A 14,035-nucleotide genomic window follows, 5' to 3' on the forward strand; every position below is an offset into this window, starting at 1 on the left:
ATGCTGTCTTGTGTGGTATCGCAAAATGGACCGAGTATCTAATCCATTCCCACAACAGAAGCGCAGAAGCCCAAAAATAAAAAAATAATAATGTCGAAATGGAAGGTAAATTGATCTTATTACAAAATGACATTTGAAAATGCCCAATTCCTCGCACTACCAAAAAGCAGGAAAAGAAAAGGAAATGGCAAACAACCCAACGAAAATGACCTACAAGAAGGACCTAATTGACACTTGAACAGGGACTAAAAAGACACAACCAACCAACAATAAAGAAAGGCAAGACTGGCAGAAGTAACAAAAACACAATCCTCTTCTTTTTACACGATCTCAAGCTCTTTTATTTTATTCGTCTCCCTCCCGCTGCTTCCAACTTTTTCTGCCGCAAACTCTTACTGATCAACAGCCAATGGAACAGCTTCAGCCTGGAACCCAAAACAGACAACACGATTGTTAGAAGAAATGCTTTTGAAAGAGGAGAGCTGAACAATGCAGATTCATCAACTCAAGACCAGATAACTTACCAACTTGCGATACTTGAGAGCATAAAACATTTCCAGATAACGGCGGATCTCCTGGCGATCAAGCTTGGAAACACATTTCCAGAATCCATAAACTCCAGCCAGCGTCAGCAACCGATCTGAGTAAATTTGCCAGGTGTACCTTCGGATTTCAAACAGGTAAAAGTCATTTTAGCTGCCAACTATAACTGAACTAATTTGTACAGAGTAATGTAGAAGATCGTTGTGAAATTGCTTGCTTACTTTTCCTGGATACGCTTCAAGCCACCGGCTGAAATGGTGTCCCAGTAAGAAGGCTCTTTCTTGCACCTTTCAAAGAAATTGGCAAGGAGCTCGCTGACCTGCTCACCGTGGTATGGATCAATGTGGAAACCAGATTTCCCATGAATAATGATCTCAGCAGGACCACCATGGTTGGTTGCAAACGTTGGCAAACCACATGTCATGGCCTCGACCACAGTCAACCCAAATGCCTCATAAAATGCAGGTTGCACGAATGCTCCCTTGGTGTCAGCAATGTACCGATAGAGTTCACCATTTCTAACCCTGTTCATCTGAGAAGAAATCCATCTGAATTGGCCGTTCAAGTTGTAAGTCTCTATCAATGAATACATTTTCTTCATCTCAGCTTGTTCTTCCAAATCTTTGGATTCCTTCCTTCGGTCTCCACCAACCACGACAAGATTAACCAATTCCCTTAGTTTTGGGTTCTTAGCATACAATTCAACAAGCCCTGTCAAATTCTTTACGCGATCCAGTCTTGCCATGGTGAATAAGATAGGCTTCTTTTTGTCTTTTAGCACACATCTGTCAGATAAAAACATGTTGATGAGTACTTCAGAGAACTTAGTAGTAACTAATCCATTAGTACAGGAAAGAGATAGATATTTACAGGTGTTCCTCATTCTCCACATCGCTGAAAAGCAACTCCTCAATTTCAGGATGGAAGGATGTCAATCTCTTTTCCTTCTCTGTGTGTGGGTAGTAGAGGTTTGTATCAGCTCCAGGTGAGACAATGTTGAATTTTGGATCAAAAACATCAATGCCATGCACAACTCTGTATAATCCTGGCATTGTGAAGGCCATATGGCTTTCATATTGCCCAACAGTGTCCTTGCTGAAAAAAAAAAAAAGAAACAAAAAAGGCAATCATTATCAGAGGGATTAAGATGCAAAGATTAATTAGTTACAAACAAGGAACTTCAATGTACCTTCCAGCTATTTCTTGGAAAGTGCTAGTGATAATGAAATCTGTATGGTTCATTGCGATAAGATCCGCAGTGAACTGGCATGAGAAGTGGTACTTCTCATCAAATTTGCTCAAATAAATATCAGAATCAGGATACTTGGTTTTTTCCAAAGCATGAGCAATGGTACACTGCAAAGATAACACACCAAAGCATTAATCATCTTATTTGCAAACCAAAGAAAAGAAAGTAACACTTAAAGCAATGAGAACTGTAGCACAGACCTGTGTTACACCTAACTTGTGAGCAAGCAAGGAGGCAACAAGGTTACCCTCACTGTAGTTACCAATAACCAAATCTGGCTTTGCCTGTAATTCTGCAGTGACTTCTTTTGCAACATCCTGATAACGGAGAATTCAGAAAGATGGTTAGATAGCTCATGTATTTAGAAAAAACTCAATGACCAAGGGATCTGTGAAAAACAAAGGACTCACCTCAGTAAATGTTTCCATGTAGGGCCAAACTTCAAAGCGAGAGATCCATTTGCGAACAACGCCCTTCTCAGTTCTGAAGGGGACTCTGAGTATATGGGAGTACTCTGATCCGTATACTTTCTCAAGCCGTTGACCACAAGTGGTTCCAGGGGCATCAGGTAGCAGCCTAGTTATCTAGGAGAAGATGAAATTGATTGTTAGTCCAGTTTCACTTGAGAATTCACAACTTTGAACCAAAAATCTAAACGGTATAGAGCACTCACAATTAGAATGCGTGGCTTGACATCAAGTCCTTGTTCCTTTATCCTCTTCAGCATCTCACGCTCCAAGGCAGGAACTTGATCCAATATGTAAACAACCTGCAAATCCAAAAAAAAAAAATGTCAATCTAAGCATCCTGGCACGTTATTAAAGTGGGATTCAAAGAGTTTAATCAAGAACATACCTGGCCACCGGTATCAGGATAACCCAATACGTTTTCCTGGGCAAAGTATCCATGGGGGGAAAGAATAACAACATTGAATACCATAGGGATTCTCCCTAGGAATTTCTCTAGTGTGCACGAGTCAGGAGCCTCCAGAAGATCCAGAAGCATGCAGATCATTTCCAAGACACGCTCAGCAGTATCACCCCAACCTCTCTCCAGTCCAATTTCTTGGAATTTGTGCTCGAATTCAGAGTATGGTGTATCTGCAGAGAGTGTTGTTAGGTACTCCTCTGCCTTCCTCAGAACTGCTTGGAGAGTGTTAAGGTCCTTGATCCTGTCGTTAAGCATCATCGTCTGCAGAAGGATTCCAATCTATCTATTAAAATATGCTGAAAACATGTCGAAAATTATATAATTCTCACAAGCAAATATAAATCAAGTAGCTGCAACATCTTGACTTTCTTAGAACATTTTTACAATAAAGAAAACAATGATGAGACAGTGAAGTTATGAGAAGGCTACCTTGCCCTTGTATTGGTGAACACGGAGAAAATCAAGGAGAGGGGCCATGCTCTCCTTGTCATGGAACATTTTGGCAGAGAGGTGCCTGTTGAGGAACTCAACTCCGTCACCTATGTACTTAGTTAGAGTTGGCTTGGGAAAAGATGCTGTAAATGGTTCGAAGTCCAGTTCCAAAACAAAATTCCCATTTTTGCTGCATTAACACATCGCATTAATTAAGCAGAAAAACAAAGGGATTGATGTAGTCATTAACCGAGTAAAAAGTACCATATAAAGTCCAAGACCCTTATTTACCTTCCATCAACGAGTTCTTCCTTGAAATGCAGGTACTCTGGCACGGTTAACTCCTCAACAACGAGTGCATGGACATTGACTCGAACATACTCCCAGACACCAGGTCTGAGACGAATAGCAAGTGCAACCCAGGGGGGCAACACAATTGCTTCCTGGAATAGTGAAGACCGTTTAACAGAGTTGCTTTCTAGTAATTAACAGGTTAGTCATAGACTGTAAAAACAATTCTACCTGTGTGGACTTCAGGACTTCTTCAAAGGCATGATCATGAATTTTTTGTTTACCATCCTTGTTAATTTCTTCAAACTCAGCCAAAAGTTGGTGGGGTTTCAGGATCCCTTTCCCATGGGTTTCAAGCCTGCAAACACAAAAAGCCAGTTTAATGGTAATAATAGTAGTACTACCCTCTCTTTGCAGTCAATCAACAGTAGTAAATCTAAACCATTAGGCTGTTTAGCCCCAGTAAACAATATACCTCGACATAAACAGCAAAACATCGTTGCGGTGGGCAGCCAAAGTAGCATCAAGGCGTTCACGGAGGCTGTGAACACGGGTCAGAACACGTTCGGCCATGGCAGTTGATGGATCGACCAACGAAATCTCAGACAGGTTTCAACTGCAAAACAAATAACAATTCAGATCTCATCTTATCCAAAATAGATTCCTACATAATATAACAAGAGATTGACCCAAAAAGTCAAATGATCCCACCTAATTCATTCAATCTAGAATGTTAAATATTTCTAAACCTAACACCTCAACACAGTAGCCCAACTCACTTATTTAGCATACCTACCAACATATTGACCTGAAGATTTTTTTTCCCCTCTTAGCATAGGTTCTACCTGGGCATTCATCACAGGTTTGATCACACCATTCAACCAAAACAAAATTATAAACAAAAAAAAAAAAAAAAAAAGTTGCATGCGTGACAACCAAGAATTGTTACAAAATCTGTCACAAATTCAAGTCTGCTAGTACAAGCAACATTGCAAAACGAGCACTTTTTAAATGTCAAACCCCATGATCAGATCTGAACGAATTATGCATGCAAGACTTCAAAAAAATCCACTGAACCAGTTAGAAGCAATAATTGAAGCAAGACTGTAGAATCACGCTTGCAAAACAAAACAGGATTAGCTTTTAAAGCATGAATCACAGTGATCCCGAACCAACTCAGGATCTATGTCCCTCCCACGACTCCGTATGACAGATTTCAGAGACTGAAACCTCTAGATCCAAGAGCAGTTAGCTATTGAAGTAGAAAAAACAAGTTTACCAGGAAATTTTCCTAAGCAACAAAGCAGAACAACATATTGTGCATAAGTTGTAATGATCAAGATAAATACACAACATTAAAGAACAAAACTATGCAAAAGATTCTCGGCAGAAAAAGTCAGTAAACTTTAACATGCAAAGAGTGAAACAGGGAACCAGCAACTGAAAGAAACATGAAGCCAGAGAAAAAAGAGCAGAAACAGCCAGAGAGGGTATGCAGAAAAGATTAAAGATGCTCACATGAAAAACGTAAGAAACAGAGAAAACAACAAGTATGGGAGAGATGGGCACTGTTCTTCTGGCATGAATTTATAGAAGAAACGAAGAAGATGAGCTAAAGCTGTAGACGGTTAGACCCCCTCAGAAATGGAAATTTCTTGACGAAGAATTTTCTGCAGAATATATTATATTAATTAAACAGATCCTGCATTCCATTTTTACTTTAAATCTTAAACTTGGAAACAATAAAAAGAAAAATCCGGGGTGATCATCTAGAAGCTCTTGATTGATCATCCTTGCCGGAGAAGTTATATCTCCGGCGCCGACCAAGCGTATATTAGTCAATGCGGATTCGTTGACTAATAAATACTACTATCGAGCAGATTTCAGTTTTAGAGCATTAGAAATCTCCCAACTTCTTAAACAAGAAATTTCCGTAGTCCTGCTCTTATTTATTATTATATTAGTATTATTATTACTTGCCATAGATGACAAAAGTTTCAAAGAGCAGAGAAGAAGAAAGAGGCAAGTGTCCGGTTTCCGGGGTCCGGCCATTTTCTCCCTGGTATCTAGCAACTCGAGATCTAACAGAACCGACAAATCAGCTCAAGGAAAGGATACTGGAAGAGGAGAAACTTTTCCTCTTCTGATGAAAAGAAAACGAAATTTAATCCAAGCCCAGCAGAAGAATTTTTCCAGTGAAGATCAATCCGACCGACACAAGAAAATGTTGCATGCCATGAGCAAAAAATCAAAATGTGACATTATTTATTTATTTTTACCTCACAGGAGAAAAAGTAGCTAGCACTGGATTGAACGTGGAGAGAGAGAGAGAGAGAGAGAGCCCAATGGAGCCCCCTCCTAAGAAATAAAGAGCAAGAAACAGAGAAACGAAAGAACAAAAAAAAAAGAGTAACAGAGTATACGAAAAAGAGAGATGAATGAATTCAGCTCTGATGGTGCTTCAACCTTCAAGCCAAGCGTGCCTTATATACACAAAAACCGTATTAAAAAAAAGAAAAAAATCTTCCAATTAAAACAATCTTGATTAAGTCATGATGATGGTTGGTCTTGGACAAATATCACTACCATACTACGACTTAGTGGTCCTCGGTTTTGCCGAGAAGAGGCAATTAATTGTCCACAGTATTATTATAGCAGTGGTGAACTTAATCGTCCACCTTTCTTCTTCTCTTTCTCGATCTGATTAATAATAACAATACCAGAGTACTACTAATTTATTCTGGTTCCTCTGTTCCTTTCGGGGAAAACCACTCGCCATCCATCCTGTGTAAGTAAACTTCTCCCGGTAATCCAAAACCACCCCTGTTTTGCTGTTCACCAATAATAATCCTGTGGACCCTTCATTTGATTAATCAATTTCAATTTTTTTAATCCCTGCGAGACCTGACTACTGTGGCATTTTCTTTTCTTTTCTTTTCTTTTCTTCCGGATTGAATTGTACTGTTTTGTTTGTTTATTCTATGATTAGTGTCACGCTTGTGTAAAATCGTCACTCTCTACGTTAGAAGAACAGAGAAGATATTAATTGTATCAGTGTAATAATAATTCAGTCCGGGATAAGAAAGTTCTTGACTCGTCGGATAATAATAGCAATTTATTAGTACGGGAAGTTTTTGGCATTTTTCGTTTATTTTAAGGTTAAAGATTATCGTTCTTCGTTCGTGTCATGTGTAATGTAGCAGCAAGCAGGAGTACGTGACTTCACACCTTCGAAATCTTCTTGTTCCAGCAAGCTGTATCATCATCATGCCTTGTCTGGGTGACACACACGGGTGTCTATTTTGGCGGGTAAAGGCTTCGATGTTTTCTTGAGGGTAGCTTCGTCTTTGTGGCAGATGTATTCTTGGCTTGGGTACAACTGGTGGGGCTGTAGACCTTGTGATTGACGCCTCAAGATTTTAAGGGTCAGATTGAAGAATCAAATACTACTACCCCCTTTTCCTTTTCCTTTTCCTTTTCCTTTTCTAACACAGCTGTTTGGAAACTAATGACCGCATGCTTAAAGATTTAGCAATTTAATAATAATAATAATATCTTTATGTTTCAATTTAGGGAAGCAATTTCTCTTCTTTTTGTCCAAACCATTTACCATGTTCATGTAAGGACAATCGAAAATACACATAGTACAAATTTTGTAGGGTCGAGTCGAGTCGAGTTTTGAGCTAATCGAATCGAGTCTCGATTAAATTTTATCAAGCTCGAACTCGAGCTCGGCGAGCCAGTAATTTTCGAGCTCGAGCTCGAGTTCGAAAAAAATAAAAAATTAATTATTTTATTTTTAAAAAAATAAATAAAATAATATTTTTTTCGTAATAAAGAATAAAATATTAAGGTCCATATATACGTAATTTTACTATGAAAATAAAAAATAAATATATATAATATACATAATTTTATTATTAAATAAAAATTATATATATATATATACTCAAACTCGCGAGCCGCCTTGCGAGCTAATGAGTTTAATATTCTGAGCTCGAATTCGAGCTCGACTCGAGCTTGACTCGAGTCGCTCGCGAGCGGCTCGATTCGTTTGCAGTCCTAAAACTTTGCTCACAGAGAGGGAGGCTCTTGAATCGACTCTCTCTTTCTCTGTCTAGCACTTTGGCATTTTCCTTATAAGATTTAAATGCTATTGCATTTATTAATCTAGTTTTGATAAAGGAAAGTAACGAACTATGTGGGCTTGGTCATGTTTGGATTGCATTTTTTTGAATTTTTTTTTATAGAAAAAATACTGTAACAATTTGATATATATGAAATAAATTAAAAATATTGCTGTCCATAGCAAACAAGGTTTTCTCTGCATATTATTCTGTACAAAATAAATAAAGACAAATGAAATATACTAGTAGCATGTAAATATATCTTTAAAGTGTGTTTGGATTGCAATTTTTTTAAAGAAAGATTGTTACGTTTTCTGTTAACACATTTTCAGTAATCTTTTTACCTCACATATATTAGATCATTATAGTAATTTTTTTTACAAAACGTTCAGAAAAATTAAATCCAAACAAAGCCTACATACTTCCAATGAAGAACGCTATGCTATGATTTTAAGGTATTCTCTTTTTTTTTTCCCCTTTCGAGATATTCTCTATCTTGTACATTGCAAATCATATTTTCATTAATTGATCTTTGACGAATTGAAGTACTTTCTCTTGTTTCAGCGTCCAAGGTATTTGAAGACAACAAAACACCCTACTGGTTTGAAGGTACTACAGCATGTAAATAAGTACTAGAAAAATATGAGTTTTGACGTTTGACTACACGGATATAGGAACTTTCTTGGCCTACAAGTATATCCATTGCTGTGAGTAGCGTAGCTTTACTAATTTGACAATTCACCTAGATTATCGATATCCACCGCAGTTCAGAATGGTCTATGATGGGGTTGAAGCAGCCAAGTATTTGCTGGGCTGATCTAAACAATAATAATAATGTTCAGTAGCAAGCATTACATATTTCATATTTGGCTTTGGGTTGACGGTGAAGCACCGCCCGTGACGTTTGGTGGTAACCGAGAGGGTTTGAGGTCGGTCGTACACGTCGGCAGGTGGTGGTTTCAATGGGTGACGTGGCATGACGTGATTGGAAGAAGACAGATCAACCTGACGGAAAAAGAGAGAAAAGCTCAAACCGGTTTTGTTAGTAATCGGAAACTATGGGCCCTACCTTCCCCAATTTCTAATGCATTGCCAACTAAGGACCCGGAGCACGGCCGATTGACCTTACAACTCAGAACCTTTTTTGCCGATTTTATCCAGTTTCACAACCGATGCATATTTTATATTTTTTCAAGCTGCAACTCCGAGCACAAAATAAACGTAGAAGAAACTTTTTATGAGTTTCATGCATAACATTAAAAAACGATTTATATATAATGATCTAAATTATACGTACATATACATTTGGCCAATTATGATCGTGATCCTTCCGGAGAGTAGTAGTGTCATTTTGATGATTCACCAATCTAAATTTTTTATAGAAAAATTACTCTAACGATTTGATATATATGAGATAAAAAAAGGTGATTAAAAATTATGTTCACGGAAAACGTTGTAAATTTTTTTTTTTAAATTTGCAATCCAAACAAAGCATAATTAGTGGTACTAACAATAATAATTAATAAAGCTAGTAGTAATTCAGTGGGGAATGGTTTGGTCAAGTTGGGCTATTATATTATGTCAACTAACACAAAGCCAAGCTTCAAGAGGGGAAAAAAAACACACACACACACACACACACACACAAAGAGCGGAAAGGACACATCACCGCTGGCCCACATTGAAAAAAGTGGGAATTGTGGGACCACCAAATCCAGCTAATTCATCGGCACAAGTTTCTTTCATTTTTTGGGCTCATTCTTATTTCTTCCCTCCTCTTTTTTTTGAGTAGATTCAACCTGTGACCCCATCATCACTTTAGTTATTCTACATGGCACTCTCAACTTTGCCAAATTACAGTTGCAGTGGCAGTAGTTAGACCCAACAATATAATAAATGAATATGTGTTGCTTCTAAATCCCTTTCCGCATGTGGCAAGTACTTTAAACTTTCTCTACTTTATCAAAAAGAAAGGACAAACAATTATTGAAGACGCAAGTAAAGCTAGTAGAGTATTCTCTCGGTTCATATACTAATCAGCTAGGCATATTAATTATTTTGTGCTCCTCCTAGTGAACTATTATTTAAAAAAAATGGATACGGAAACGTGTTCATGATGCAAGCGAAATATTATTTAAAAAAAATGAGCTATCCAAATATGAATGTTTAATTAAGTGGAGAGGTTGTACTAAGGGAATTCATCCCTTTCGGGAAATCTTTTCGAATTTCAATCCGTCGATTCGCAAAAATATTATTTGATTTATCCTTCAAATTTGTTTGGAACGTAGCGACATTAGCTGGTAGTGAAAATTTATTATTTGAATCAAAAAATACTTTAGAATTATGTGGTACGTTGTTATCAATAATGATTGATTATTGTTTTGGTGAGACACCAGATTGATTACTCATATGAGCACGAGGAACTTGAGCCTAAATGATGAAACGCACCCTCTTGTATTTTCAGGCACAGAATCCTCACTAATGGAGGAGGAAGCGCAGATGCCACGTGAACTACTTTTGTTCTCTAGCTACTTGGGTTCGAAATAAATAACGTTTTATTGCGAACAAAATCTAATCAGAAGCACCTGTACCCTCTTCCTCTCTATGCTCAGTATATTATTCATCCCTTCTTCCCCTCTTGTTATCATCTTTATCTTAATAGAAAAGGAGCATAGTTGTCATTTCCTACCGCATAGTTGGTCTTAATGAAAATTATTGCTTACCTGTTAACGTGGTGACATTTGTGCTGGGAATATCCAAGTGTACGTCCATTGAGAAAATCGGATGGATGGATGGATTGATTGATGTCCCTTTCACTTCGCCGGAGAATTTTGGAAGACGCACTTGGGTTGGACTTTGGAGTTGTAGTCCGGTCCGTTGGACGTAACTTTCTTGCTTTTAAGCCTTCAACCGTGACCCGAGATCCACGTGTGCTTAAATTTTTGGTGCGCTTTTTTAATATGAATAGTGACTTTTTTATACGCTGACCGTGCAGCGATGTTTTTACCCTTACATGGTACAATTCATACACCCTAGAAATTTCAGATGATATGATACAATTCAGCCGGAAATTTCTGTTATTGCTGATTCAATCGTGTTCCCTGCAAAATTTGAGATGATACAATTCAGTAGTAAATTGCTGCATTGTTTGATTCTTCGGCAAAATTTCATCCACCACTCACCCGCCTTCTCGAAGTTCTTTTCCACTTTTGCGGGTCGAAACAAATTTCTTTGAATTCGATTCCCTTTGCATGGCAAAATGTGAAAGAGAATAATAATAATGAATTTACGTGTCACCAAGAAACAGTTGAACATTCGGCATCAGTGGCCCTTTTTTTTTTTTTTTATTATTTCGTAGTTGATTCAAATACGGACTACTCACCTTTACTGCACACTTTTATTCTTGCGGAATGTATATATATGACCAAAAGTATGCAAACTTTTCATATCCCTTTTTTTTCCGCGGGATAAGAGCAAATTCTTTTACGTCACGTGGAAAGAAATGGTTTTCATTTCTCTAACATCACCTCCAAAAAAAAAATTTTTTTTTTTTTAAAAAACTTCGAGAATGAGAACCACTTACCAAATGATTGGGTACAAGTGAAAGTTTATATCACAAAAAAGCTAAAATCTATATCATCATCGTCTGTCTTAATGGTTCCAGGGAAAAGGGTTCCTATCAATTCATGAGAACTTAATAATGTAAGCGAGTGCATTATTAGCAAAAGATCTGCCTAAAAATGCTCCACCGTTCAGAACAGCATTTGCTTTGGTAAAGGGTGGGGGGATTAGTGGTTCATGCTTGAAACGGCTTTTCATTTCTCTTGGATGAGTTTTGATCCTATCCACTTCCAAAACATGCCAACTAATAAGATGAAACACTTGATACAAAAAAGGTTAAAACCAGGTCTGACATGATCACCTCTAGACCCAACAATGTTAAACATTGTACTAGTGTGTGGGGTGGGGGGGCCAACTCCCAGAAAAATATCAAAAAATTTTGAGATGAGGATTGAGGATTTAGGCCCTACATTCCGTGCATAGGCAAAGATGATCAGTAGGCAGTAAATGCTGAAAAAGATGTATTGGCAGCTCACCCTCCTACGATTAGGCTTGGGACTGCCTAACTCATTGCTTTACTAATCTCTTGACTCTGAGATTAGGACATCAACCTAATCCGGCACATCCTTTTGGTTCAATCTAGTGAAGTTCCTCTTTTCTTTTCTTTTTTCTTTTTTGGGGAAAGAATCTGCTGAAGTTTCTTGTTTTGCATTCTCTTTTTACGGACTCGCACAAACAGGAGTGTTTGGATGTCAAATTTTTTCAAATAATATTTCGTTTGCATTATAAACACATTTTTTAACTTATCTTTTTATATTCATAAGCACCTTTTTATCTCACATACATCATACCATAAAAATGTTACGTTCATTATTTCAAATAATACTACTCTACCCAAACAGTTTGTACGAGCCAGCCGGGCAAAGCATAGGATGGTCCTCCCCTTTCATACTTTATGCAGGACTTCAGCCCACTCATCAAAATTAAAAGCTAAAGAAGAGAATAATAATATGTTACAGCCAATTGTTAAGGTCTTCGGGCTAATTGGTATAGGGATTTGTTCTTTTGCTAAGCAAAACCGAATCCTACCTCGCAGCCAACAAAGTGTGTAATTTCAAGTCAACCCTAGTAATGGCGTTGAAAAAAGAAATGAATAATAGCCGCCTCATCACAACCTTTTTTTTTTTTTTTTTTTCCTTTCTGCACAAACAAAAGGACTTGCAAATTTTCGTGTTTTCCCGTCACATCAGCTTGGACTTGTAAAGCAGTAGTTTGTTTAGATTTTTCTCTCTTTTGGTTCGACAAATTCATCCTGCTGAGTCAGTTTACAAATGCAGTAGTTTATCTTGAGCAATCAAAATGTCTGCCTTTGTATTTTATTTTTTTACCACTGCAATGTACCTCCAGAGTTGATTGAAGTTGTCCATCACCTGAAAATGAAATTGCCGATCCCATTATATATATATTTTTTTTAGCATATAAACGAGTTCTGCAACAAATCTTATTTAATGACGGCCAAATTTTTAGTATTTAGGCATTAGATACGGAAATCCAAGCCCACCAATTACTGCGTGAGTTGTGAATTAACAACGTAATACTGCTTTCGTCATTCTAACAAGTTTTCTAATCTAATAATGGTGGTTCAACCGATTAATAGAATTAATAATAAACTTGTGGGCCACCACCATGACCCGGATAGAAGGTTCCTGTCCTGCGTCGTCCTGAAGCAATTGTTGCGTAATTACAGTTATTATTTTAAGCAAAAAGCTGGTCGCCGTCCTAATCCTCCGGTGGAATTAAATTTCAGCTTCTTGTTTTTTCCTCCGTAGACCGAAGAAACACACACACACACACACAATTAGATTAGAAACGCTCAGAAGTCATCGCAAGAACGAGTCAGAGACTAATCCAAGAGAAACTCACAAATCAGCAGGAGTATATACATGTACATACGCTACTAGCAGTTATTGTTAATTAGTAATTGGATTGGAGGGTTGTTGACCTCACTGCTCAATTATACAAGAAGAAGAAGTACAATAATAAATAAAGAAAACAGTGGACAGGTTTTGATGGTTTGTGGGGCACAACAATTTCAGAATGATGCGCTGGAAAATTGCACTGCGTGATCCTTATTGTTTGTTTGTAGTTGTTGTTGATGATCGCTTTACTTTTACTCCAAGTGTCTCCAACCTCCATTGGTTGTAAAGATTTCGCTTCCTGTACACTGGGTCCCCTCCCCTCTCCCTCTTCTGAGAATTGTTCCATCCCTTGCTCTAAAGATTCCAGAGATCGATCAAATGATGAACAGTTGTACCCGCATCGTTTGAATTGCAATTGTTGAAGCACAGATCGACACCTGATTCATAACTAACTAGGTTAGCTGGCTCACATCGAAGAGTTAATTAGAAAAAATATATAAATACGAGTGAATATAATAATTGTTACTACGTGTATCCGTATATACATACATGATAGGTTGGATGCGATTTAAGTGTGAAAAACCCTTGATTTAAATTACATCCAGCAACTAATAGCCAGATCATTCAACAATGATAGTGACCATTCTAAATGGTTGGAACAAACTAATCATGTAATACCATCATATGATTGGAAAAAAAAATCTTATTTCATCGTCTGCTGACGAATTTCAAACTAATCGTGTAATACCAAGATGGGTTTGTAGCATCTCTCCATCTAAACCTTAACACAATATATGCATTATTTATAATCACATGAATCAACCCAAGATTAAAGCCAACATTTCGAATTTTTTATTGGCTAGATGTGATACATTTTGCTTGCTTTTTTTTAAAAAAAAAAAAAAAAAAACTTAGAGGTGTGATAACCATGATTCTAGTGTTGATACATAAGGCTATTCATACTATTAGCTGCATCCCACAAA

At 37.5% G+C, this 14,035-nt stretch overlaps 1 protein-coding gene across 2 annotated transcripts; it reads right to left on the minus strand.

The window, feature by feature from the left end:
- Positions 1 to 91: 91 nt before the first annotated feature.
- On the minus strand, positions 92 to 5,903 carry LOC113691468 (sucrose synthase). 2 transcript variants are annotated; one of them, XM_027209611.2, is made up of 14 exons: positions 5,725 to 5,903; positions 3,921 to 4,061; positions 3,677 to 3,803; positions 3,446 to 3,597; positions 3,152 to 3,344; positions 2,648 to 2,983; positions 2,466 to 2,561; positions 2,203 to 2,376; positions 1,993 to 2,109; positions 1,733 to 1,899; positions 1,414 to 1,638; positions 765 to 1,328; positions 525 to 663; positions 92 to 425 (listed from the first exon to the last, which is right to left on the minus strand). In XM_027209611.2, exons 2-14 carry the CDS (start codon positions 4,016 to 4,018, stop codon positions 393 to 395), a joined length of 2,421 nt encoding a protein of 806 aa, XP_027065412.1. In that variant the 5' UTR covers positions 4,019 to 4,061; positions 5,725 to 5,903; the 3' UTR covers positions 92 to 392. The 2 variants fall into 2 exon arrangements, with proteins under 2 accessions (XP_027065412.1, XP_071908988.1); XM_072052887.1 differs by lacking the exon at positions 5,725 to 5,903 and adding an exon at positions 4,964 to 5,162.
- Positions 5,904 to 14,035: the final 8,132 nt, after the last annotated feature.

Source organism: Coffea arabica, chromosome 6c (assembly GCF_036785885.1).
Source record: "Coffea arabica cultivar ET-39 chromosome 6c, Coffea Arabica ET-39 HiFi, whole genome shotgun sequence".
NCBI lineage: Eukaryota > Viridiplantae > Streptophyta > Magnoliopsida > Gentianales > Rubiaceae > Coffea > Coffea arabica.